Source organism: Eurytemora carolleeae, unplaced genomic scaffold (genome assembly GCF_000591075.1).
Source record: "Eurytemora carolleeae unplaced genomic scaffold, Eaff_2.0 scaffold1645, whole genome shotgun sequence".
NCBI lineage: Eukaryota > Metazoa > Arthropoda > Copepoda > Calanoida > Temoridae > Eurytemora > Eurytemora carolleeae.
In genome coordinates this window covers 2,684-12,704 of record NW_019397535.1, presented here as the reverse complement: position 1 = coordinate 12,704, position 10,021 = coordinate 2,684, and the positions used below count along the sequence as shown (strand labels likewise).

The 10,021-nt window shown below is 35.2% G+C and overlaps 2 protein-coding genes across 3 annotated transcripts; both read left to right on the top strand.

Annotated features, from left to right (window-relative positions):
• The first annotated feature begins 57 nt into the window (after positions 1–57).
• Positions 58–6,429, top strand: LOC111714779 (serine/threonine-protein kinase Kist). Of its 2 annotated transcripts, XR_002768076.1 has the most exons (10): positions 58–343; positions 1,163–1,238; positions 1,692–1,800; positions 2,432–2,491; positions 2,561–2,641; positions 3,434–3,487; positions 3,796–4,097; positions 4,456–4,543; positions 5,090–5,954; positions 6,185–6,429. XR_002768076.1 is itself a non-coding variant. In XM_023489978.1 (9 exons), exons 1-9 carry the CDS (start codon positions 190–192, stop codon positions 5,507–5,509), a joined length of 1,344 nt encoding a protein of 447 aa, XP_023345746.1. In that variant the 5' UTR covers positions 58–189; the 3' UTR covers positions 5,510–6,043. The 2 variants fall into 2 exon arrangements, 1 of the variants encoding a protein (XP_023345746.1); XM_023489978.1 differs by lacking the exon at positions 6,185–6,429 and having other exon boundaries at positions 5,090–6,043.
• Positions 6,430–6,529: 100 nt separating this feature from the next.
• Positions 6,530–9,679, top strand: LOC111714778 (katanin p60 ATPase-containing subunit A-like 1). The gene is made up of 2 exons (XM_023489977.1): positions 6,530–6,831; positions 7,903–9,679. Exons 1-2 carry the CDS (start codon positions 6,560–6,562, stop codon positions 9,173–9,175), a joined length of 1,545 nt encoding a protein of 514 aa, XP_023345745.1. The 5' UTR covers positions 6,530–6,559; the 3' UTR covers positions 9,176–9,679.
• The last annotated feature ends 342 nt before the right edge of the window (positions 9,680–10,021 follow it).

Here is a 10,021-nt window from a genome sequence, read left to right as displayed (position 1 = left end):
CATCAAAAAGAAGGAAAATAATTTTATTTTTGAATTATTTTTTAATAATTGTCATTATTTATTTATTAGTAATCTTGTTACAGATACAATGTAGAAGCTGTGGATCTAACAGAGCTGCCATGGGTTAGCAGTTCTGTTTCAAACTATAAAATATTATTCTCAATTATGCAAAAACTAAATAATTAAAGAATGGAGGAGAATGATGAAGTAAGGAATGATGCTAGACTTGTAAAGAAGGACAAGGATGGCGACGAGGGAGAGGAGAAGAGTCCTGAGCTGAATATACAACCTGGAGAAACTATTCAAGGGTCTGAAACTAGTTACAGAGTTATTAGACGGATAGGTGAGCTCCAGTTCAAGTAATTTTTATCATTTTTTTATATTTTGCCCTCTCAACACATCTTACAATTTGATTTTCTATTTATATCAAGTACTGTTTAATGTACAGGGTTACCCAGAAAGGATAAGACTGTAAAGACGACTTGAAACTTAAATTTCAAGATATGAAGATCCTAAGAATTAAGTCTTGTGGCTCGGTTAAGGTCATGAATGGCTGATTAAAATAACTTGGCTAAGAAATACAAAATTATACAGTTGTGGGGAATGATGAATATAAGGAAACAGTATAAGGTTTAATGAGGTATAAATGGCATACAGTCGTCTCTGAAGTCTAATCCTTTTTGTGTGTAAGACTGTATGTATGTACAGGGTTACTCACAAAGAATTAGACTGTAAAGACGACACTAAATATATGACTATTTCAAGCTTGATTTTTGGTTTCTGCATTCAATTTAGTATTTTGATGGTTTACCAAATAATAAAGCACAGAAATTATCCAGTTTTAGCATACAAGGAACCCTGAAACCAAGAAAACGGACTGAACAATTTCCGTACAATCGTTTTTAAAGTCTCAATCTTCAAAAATTTCTCCATAATACTTAGTTCTCACTTCAACTACCATACATTGCCGGTCATTCCCTTTAATAAAAAAAAAACTTTTTTTGAATTTTGCTATTGAAATTTCTTTCGTCATTTCCTCATCTTTTGTGATGTTTGAATGAAGACCGGGAAACCAAATTAATTAAGTCTCATAAAAGAGATGGAAGCTAAAAAGAGGGCCACGTGGAGTCTCGTTTTTTTGGTTATCTTAAAATTTGTTTAGGCGAGGGTCGATGCAGTGTTGTTTATAGTGGAGAAACAATCAACTCTGCTGAACCTGTGGCTCTTAAGTTTTTCAGGTAAAAAAGGAAGATATCTTTATTTCCTTTTTCGTAATGTGTTCAATTCCCACAATAAATCCTTCGTTGCTTCTCTTTGCAAGTCAATTTTGTGAGGCAGAAAAACATGTTGATCTTCATCATGTTTGCACATGCAAACATTGATGGTACCATTTTAAATTCCCTTTAACCTGCCACTCCACTGCTAATAATGTAAATTTCCAATACAGTACAGTGATCACCAGAAAACTGTAGAATAGGCAGTAAAGTAAGGCCGAAGTGCATTTGATATTTTACAAATCTAATAGCTTTACTAGGAAGTAGTTATTAAATAAAATATTTAGTGAAATGGGTCTGTTTACACTGCGCAATTGCTATGCCTCATGTTCATTGGAGTATTTTAAGTCATATCTTGAGTCTTAAAGTCAACATCCTTTTCCAAAGCTTTCTGATTAAAAAGTTATTTTACTACAGGACTGGAAGCACGTTCAAGAGTGCAGCTGAAGCAGAAGCTAAAGTATTTACTCTGCTTGCAGGTTCAGTCAAGACATCGGTCAGTCTGTACAGTACAACAATATACAAGGTACTAGAACTTATGTTTAATGTACTACACATTTTGATTTATGTACACTGTACAGCAGAAAAATGTGTGATAAAACTTAGAAACCCAGCGTTGCCCAGGGTACTCAAAGTTACTCCCGCCGTTTACCCGCACTTGGTAGATTTTTACCGGGAAACTATTTAAGATATAAAAGTCGATCAACTCAGTTCAAAACCAGGCTAAAAACAATCCCGTTGGTCTTCTGAGTTCCCCAATAAAAATTTGAGGCAAATCGCTCAATGAGTTTCTGAGTTATGATGTCTATACATTCTTTGGAATGTATAATTTATCCAAAGAAACAAATAGACAGAGAGACAAAACAGAGATAACAACTTTATATATATAGAATAGATCATGGCACAAGGTATTAATTATAATGTGACTATGCACAATTTACAAATCCAGCAATTATTTGCAGTATACAAAACTTTTGTACGTTATGGGTATTGAAAATTTTAGTATTTAAATATGTAATAACACAAATCGTGTACTGCATATTGTAGTGGGTGTAGGAGACTTATGTACACAATAATTACGTACAGCCTCACACTAAGTGAGGGGCAGACAGGTTTAAAACAAAATGAAATCTAATATTTTATATGTTTATATTTAGGGCCTGATATGTTTTGTATTGGAGCTTTTAGACCTCAATATTCGACAGCTAATAATCAAGGTAATTTTGTAAAATTAAGTGAAGTTTTTTTTGCAACCATAAGTATTTTTTATTTGAATTTGTATTAAGAATATTCGGAGTGGACTACCTGTGTGGACCACCCTGAAGTTTGCCAGGGATATTTTCAGTTTTCTCCAACCTTTACATCAGGTAATAATTACCATAATTTAAAGGGTCTTTAAGCGTAATTTTAAGTAACCCTCACTGCAAAGATGGCAATACCCGATTCACAATTTGGTACCTTTTAAAGCTTTGTATGATGAGATATGAATTTACATAATTTAAAAAAGAAATTGTGTTTTTCCAACTAATTCTGGAAAACAGTAGGAATTATCAGGATTAAACATCTTTAAACCTAGTATAACAACACTATCTTCTACAATATTGATAAAATAAATGTTTCAAGAGTACCATTGTGAGTCGGGCATTACCATCTTTGCATGAAGGGTCACTTGAAATTACGCTCACAGTCCCTTTTATAATTTGTTTGTACAGTAGATTAGACTGTGGAACAGGAAAGACGACTGTGAGTCTCAAGTTTTGAATTTAATTAGTCCCATGAACCACAACAATGGTCCAGTCCCAGTTCGCATAATAACTATTGATGGTAACTATGTGAACTTTTAATAACATCAAATACACTCAAAATTGCTGAACTGTCAGCTTCCTATTTCACAGTTTTTAGGTCCCACAACAGTATAAATGATTTTAGGTCCCACAACAGTATAAATGATTTTAGGTCCCACAACAGTATACATGATTTTAGGTCCCACAACAGTATAAATGATTTTAGGTCCCACAACAGTATACATGATTTTAGGTCCCACAACAGTATAAATGATTTTTATGAATTTTGAAAAGCAAGCACACGCGTAAATGTATCAAAGAAAAGGGAAAAATAAATTGAAAATCAATAATATTTTTATCTTGTTGATATTTCAGGCTAATTATGTGCATGGAGATATCAAACCTGGGAATATTATGTGGTCCGGACAGGTACTTTTCAAACTTTTTCATAAATGATTTTGGAAGCTTGGAGCGAAGATCAAAATGTTGATTCTCTTCCGGAAGTTCTTTTATTTTCTTCTTAATCTCAAACGAATCCTGGACACAAGGTTAGATGGTTAACAAGAAATGGTTGAACCACGTACCAACGGTTCAACAAACTACTTCTCATATTCATTAAATCTGGTCCTAGACCCTTCAAAGTGGAATTTTCGGATTTTTAAATACATTTTAGTGGTTTTTTGAAGTCAAACTTGGTTGCAGTAACTTATTTCATTTAAATATGAATTGATATTTAGGATGGTTGCTTCAAGTGCTTTGATTTTGGACTGAGTTACAGTTTAGATTCTACAGTTCTCCACCTGACCCAGAGTACAGGCTACCGAGCTCCGGAGCTGACCCGCAGCTATAAAGGAGCTGCTTCCCACCAGTCTACTGCAAGGGGCGGATACATCTACCTGAGATCTAGAAACAACAACTACAGTGTAGAAAGTATATCTGGAGCTGGGACGGATATCTGGGCACTAGGTTGTATTCTTATGGAGTGTGTACTTGGTAGAAAACTATTCAGGGCGGGCGATAGGCTCTCTTCACATCTCAGGTTAACAACTTTAATTTAAAAAGAAAAGTCGCGGTTTTTCAAATAGTTGAATTTAGATTTTTTTGCATTTATGAAAAATTGACTTTATAAATGATGTTTTAGCTTGATCATACTGCGCAAGAAACCAGTATTTTTTACAGTTTGTCCTTAAAGGAGTTGAGTCTTTGCCACAAACTCAAATTTTCTAATCTTTATATCTTTGCAACCTGTTGGTGTAAACTTTTGATATTATATACTTAGATTATTTGATCTGACAGAATTTATAGTTTGAAATATCTAAAATCTACGACATATTGGGTTGACAGATATAGGGATTAGAAAATCAGAGTTTGCGGCAAAGATATCAAATGTCATTCAGGGTTTATGATTTGGTTGAGCTGAGACTGGAGGAAGTTAGATCCAGGTTTGAAGAACACCAGCAGTCAGAAATATTTCAGCATCTCAAGGTAAAATTTAGTTTGGAGAAAACGAGAAGCCCCAACCCGTCAACATCCCCTGAGCTGCTTATTCTCCAAAACTTGCATCAAACGTTATCATGTTATTCTAATATGTAATATGTGGGGTAAAACCGTGTAGATCATTGTATGCAATGTATAGGCTTGAAAGTATTCGCACAGTTTTGCACTATGCAAGTACCGATGGCTACATATAGGCCATAGGGCCCCTACAACTCAACTATATTTGCAACCTTGTTCAAGTAAACAGCTTACTAGTTTGAAGATACAGGAAAAAATATAAAAGTAAAGAATTGATTCAAAGCAGAAATTATCTGCAAACTTCCCCAACTCCCCAAACCCACATTTTTCTACGTTCTTAAATTATTTTTTCCTTTTTGATTTAATTTTATTTCCTTATAGTAATGTCAACATTACACAAGTGTTAAAATTAATTGATGGAAGGAATGATGTATGAACTTTATATCCATTCATTTTCCTTCTCAATAGTTTATGATTTTATGCACGTGACAGTGTTAAGAATTAAGTTTTGTTCAGGATTTAATACTGCGCTGTCTGGAGGAAAATCCCGACAATAGAATAACTGCTGAAGAAGCACTAAAACATCCTGCTCTAACCAGTAGTATAGCTCTCTCCAGAGCAGACACTATCCTTCTTCCCTCGCCTGTTCTTAGCTTCAGCTCTGTCGACCCCGCCCATCTGAGGGCGGTCCAGGAGAAGCTAAATTATAGCCAGGTTCTAGAGCAGAGGATCCATGGGAACCAGTTGTTCGTCCATTTCAAAAGTATCAAGGAGTCTATCAGGGCTAAGTCCATCCTATCCTGTGAAGGAGTTCGTAATATTGATTTATTCTCAACTGAGGATATTATTATTTATAAACATCAAACTGCCACCAGCAATTATACAACAGAATTCTATCCCTTGGAACTTTGGTATAAAATGGAAGAGGCGGTGTAATTTACTACAAAGGTTTAAATTTTAGAAATGGTGGGAAAGAAAAAAAATAGGTCTGGACTAAAACTCCGCAATTCAGTTGGGACTTGATATTCTCTCCTGGTAGCTGAAACTCAGAGCAATTCCTATATTTCATGATTTGATTTGGTTTCATTAAATTCTTTTTTACTTAAGCGGTATGCCTTTTTCTCAAAGAATTCTTCGGGAGAAACAAAAACCTTTACAACCCTCTTTTACCTAATCTAATCCTAAGCTTTCTAAGCTTTGGATTTTAGCAAATTATGTACCTAGTCCAGTTCAAAGAGATATTCTATAATATGCAAAAATCCACGAAAATTCAAATGTACCAGTCACGATAACATTTGTACCAGTGTGCTATGATTTACGACGTTAAAGCATAATTTCAAGTGACCCGCTATGCAAAGATGACAATGTTCGATAAACAACGGTTCCCTAAATAGCTTTGTTTGATCAATTATGAATTAGATATCAATTGTTATTATTTTGAAGTCTTATTATTTTAATTGTGGTTCTCTAAAAAAGTGACTTGCGCATTTCTATAGCAGGAAAACATGCAGGAATTTTCAGATTTTAAAACTTAAAACATTAAAAACGACAATTTATTCAACAATATTAATCAGATAAAGGTTTCAAGGGTACAGTCATTTTTGCATGTAGGGTCAGCCGAACTTCCGCTTACAGTTCCTGTAAATTACCTTTTTAAAATGTTATCAATGCATTATTTAGAAACGTAGTGTCTTCATGTAAAAATTATTCTATGCAACTAAATTTACACCGTCACTTATGATTCTTTTTTTAGATTGTACTTTTATAGAATTTTTAGATTTTTTATTGATAGTTTTAAGTTTTTAGTTTTTGTTTTCACAGAGTTATGTTTATTAGACTGAATGTCATGATAAAATTTGTTATTTATTTTGTTTTTGTTTAGTTTTATGGTTCAGAGCTTCTTAGAATTTTTTATTTATTTATTTAGCTATGAAATTGACTTATTGGACTAAACCATTTTTAAGCTTTTATTTCCAGAGCTGAAAAATGGCGATCAGTGTGAGTGATATCTGTGATAATACAAAACTAGCCCGGGAGATGTCTCTACTAGGCAACTATGAGACAGCTAGTGTGTACTACCAGGGAGTTGTACAGCAAATACACCGGCTGCTGGGAAGTATAGAGGACCCTGTACGGAAAATGAAGTGGCAGCAGATCCAGGGAGAAGTAGCACAGGAGTATGATGTTATTAAAACCATCATGCAGACCCTTAATATGTTCAAGGGAGGGCATCATGATAGTCAACATGTGGGAGTCAGGTAGTAAATAAATACAATTGTACTCTTCTATCTGGGAGAAATATAAACAAACTTTTTCAATATAAATAATAAGTGTACTCTAATGTCATATCCGGGGGATTTTTCATGATCATTTTCTAATACTAATGTAAACAAACCATAAGTTTACTATGCTGTACTGTACTGTAATGTCATATCTGGGAGAAATGTTGACAAACTTTGTCAATATAAATTATAAGTGTAATGTACTGTCACAACTGGGAGAAATGAAAACAAACTAAAAGTGTACTGTACTGTACTGTTATATCTGCATATTTGGGGGATATCTAAACAACTTTTTCAATACAAAAGTGTACTGTTGCGTCGTTTCTGAGCCCGAAATTTAAAAGAGTATCGTAGAACGAAACTCCCGAGTTTTTTTTGTGTGGGTCTTAACATTTGTGTAGATTTTGATATAAGAGATTCGAAAAAGATTGAGAATATAACTAAACTCAATATAATAAAATTTCATATAAAAAATTTAAATTTTGGGCTATGGGAGAAATTTAAACAAACTTTTTCCATACAAAAAATAATTTACACTGTACTGTCATATCTGGGAGAAATGTAAACAAACTATATGTGTACACAGTACTGTACTGTTATATCTGCATATTTGGGAGATATCTAAACTTACTTTTTCAATACAAACCTTAAGTGTACTGTACCGTCGTATCTGGGAGAAATGTTCACAAACTTGGTCAATATAAATAATAAGTGTGCTGTAATGTCATATTTGGGAGAAATGTAAACAAACTTAATCTGAGCTTTAAGTTTTATGAGCAGGAATGTAAACAAAGCATTATACAAACTTAGGAGGTCTGTCTTAAATAAAAAAGAAATGTTTCAATTCCTAAACTTTAAGTCATTGCAATGAAAGGTGTAGGATAAATTAAAAAAATTAGCAGAATTAAAATTTAATTAAGAGGCCAAAATAACAAAAACTGTTAAAATTTGAAAATTAATATTTTTAATTATATGCCTCAAATTAAGGTGAAGAAAAATATGCAATTTGTCTGATTATGTGATTTTTACATGTTTTCTATAATTTAGATCTCATACATCGTTTGAAGAACCAACCCGGGATCCTGATGTATGGCCTGCTCCACCCCCTCGAGATCCTGCTGCCTGGGATCCTCCAACGCATGTGGAGATGCGTGGACCTCCAGCAGTTAAACCAGTTCGAGGATCCAGGAAGAGTGAACCTAATATCCGAGGTTTAGGACCTGGAGGTCGAACTATAAAGAGTACTGGGGGAGCTGCCTCTGGAAAACGAGGAACTGGGAAGGAGAAGGAGGTGAGGAAGGGGGGTAAGACTGATGGAGGAAGGAAAGGAGGGAAGGGAAAGGAGGATAAAGAGGAGAAGGATGAGGGACCAGAGGAGTCGGACCAACCTAAGTTTGATGGTACTGGATACGACGGAGATCTTGTTGATATGCTAGAGCGGGATATCGTCCAGAAGGATCCCAACATTCACTGGGACGATATTGCCGATCTTCAGGAGGCTAAACGTTTACTCGAGGAGGCGGTGGTGCTCCCAATGTGGATGCCAGACTTCTTTAAGGGTATAAGACGACCCTGGCGAGGAGTTTTGATGGTTGGACCCCCTGGCACTGGGAAGACCATGTTGGCTAAGGCCGTGGCGACAGAATGCGGAACAACCTTCTTCAACGTCTCCTCCTCAACTCTTACCAGCAAGTACAGGGGAGAGAGTGAGAAGTTGGTCCGACTTCTCTTTGAAATGGCGCGATTCTATGCTCCCAGCACAATATTCATTGACGAGATTGACTCACTGTGCTCACGGCGTGGTTCTGAGAGTGAGCATGAAGCGAGTAGACGAGTTAAATCCGAACTGCTCGTCCAAATGGACGGAATGTCGAGCATATCGGACGAGCCAGGACGGGTCGTCATGGTTCTAGCAGCTACTAACTTCCCATGGGACATCGACGAGGCACTCCGAAGACGACTAGAGAAGAGAATCTACATCCCGCTTCCAACCCTAGAGGGTAGAGAGGCACTGCTCAAGATTAATCTCCGGGAGGTGAAGACTGTTGATGGTCTCGACCTGAAGAGTATTGCTAGGAAGCTGGACGGATACAGTGGGGCGGATATCACCAATGTATGCCGAGATGCTTCCATGATGTCGATGAGGAGAAAGATTGCCGGCCTTAAACCTTCAGAGATCAGAAACCTAGGACGAGAGGAGTTGGATCTACCCGTCACCAAGGAGGATTTTGTTGAAGCTGTTACGAAGTGTAACAAGTCAGTGTCCAAGGAGGACTTGGACAAGTACGAGAGGTGGATGGAGGAGTTTGGTTCCTCGTAATCTTGGAAACAAATTTGTAAGAAAATCCACGAAACTCCCAAGATTTATTATTGAGCAGTATTTATGGCTTGCCATATAAATAGGCTCTAGAGTCTAGAATTAATGTAATTCAAATATAAAGATATATTATTTCTATAATTCTAAGAAAAAATACTAAATTTATAATCTATTTTTATTAAAAAATGTAGTTAGCACGTGATAAACATTTTAAACAAAATCAACTTATTTTAAAGCCGCATTTTATTAACATACTGATGGGGGTTCCATGTCGGGTTCCTTTTCAGATCTTATAATTATTATTATTATATTCAAAATTGAAACAATTAGTTAGTCACTAATAAGACTTAGTATAGAAGTAAATCATTAATGCTTAACCAACCTTTTGAAGTTTTTTTTTGTAATGAGAAGAAAAGTTCATGTTTATTGTCCAATGTGATACAACTCAACCTGTACTGATCGAAAATAAAAGTGACTTCTATAATAGTTTTAAGATTTATATATTAGTTTCAGAAATGATATAAAAATGGAGGAAGAGGATGAGCTTCCATCGTTTAGTGTCCTAGATTACAAACATCAGGTTGAGTAGAGGTCGTGGTCATTTAAAGGGGAAATTAACCCCCCCCCCTTTAATGGGGTTTTACAAGTGACTTTTGGACCGACCCATTTTTTCCCTGATTATCTAAGAATTTACTTTAAAATCACAACATTTTAAGATAACTTGTTGTTATTTTTATAGACTTACAATTTTTAATTCATTTGGACCGAAAAAAAATTATTATTTTTTTCTATATATATATGGAATAATTATGATACAAAGTAACGCGCTTAGGTAGTACTGCACTGTGA

Bases quoted from the DNA above. Each gene is read 5' to 3' on its own strand.
- LOC111714778 (XM_023489977.1), top strand. From the start codon at position 6,560: ATGGCGATCAGTGTGAGTGATATCTGTGATAATACAAAACTAGCCCGG. The intron at 6,832-7,902 runs GTAGTAAATAAA...TCTATAATTTAG, and splicing joins AGTCAACATGTGGGAGTCAG to ATCTCATACATCGTTTGAAG.
- LOC111714779 (XM_023489978.1), top strand. From the start codon at position 190: ATGGAGGAGAATGATGAAGTAAGGAATGATGCTAGACTTGTAAAGAAG. The intron at 344-1,162 runs GTGAGCTCCAGT...AAATTTGTTTAG, and splicing joins CAGAGTTATTAGACGGATAG to GCGAGGGTCGATGCAGTGTT. The intron at 1,239-1,691 runs GTAAAAAAGGAA...ATTTTACTACAG, and splicing joins GTGGCTCTTAAGTTTTTCAG to GACTGGAAGCACGTTCAAGA.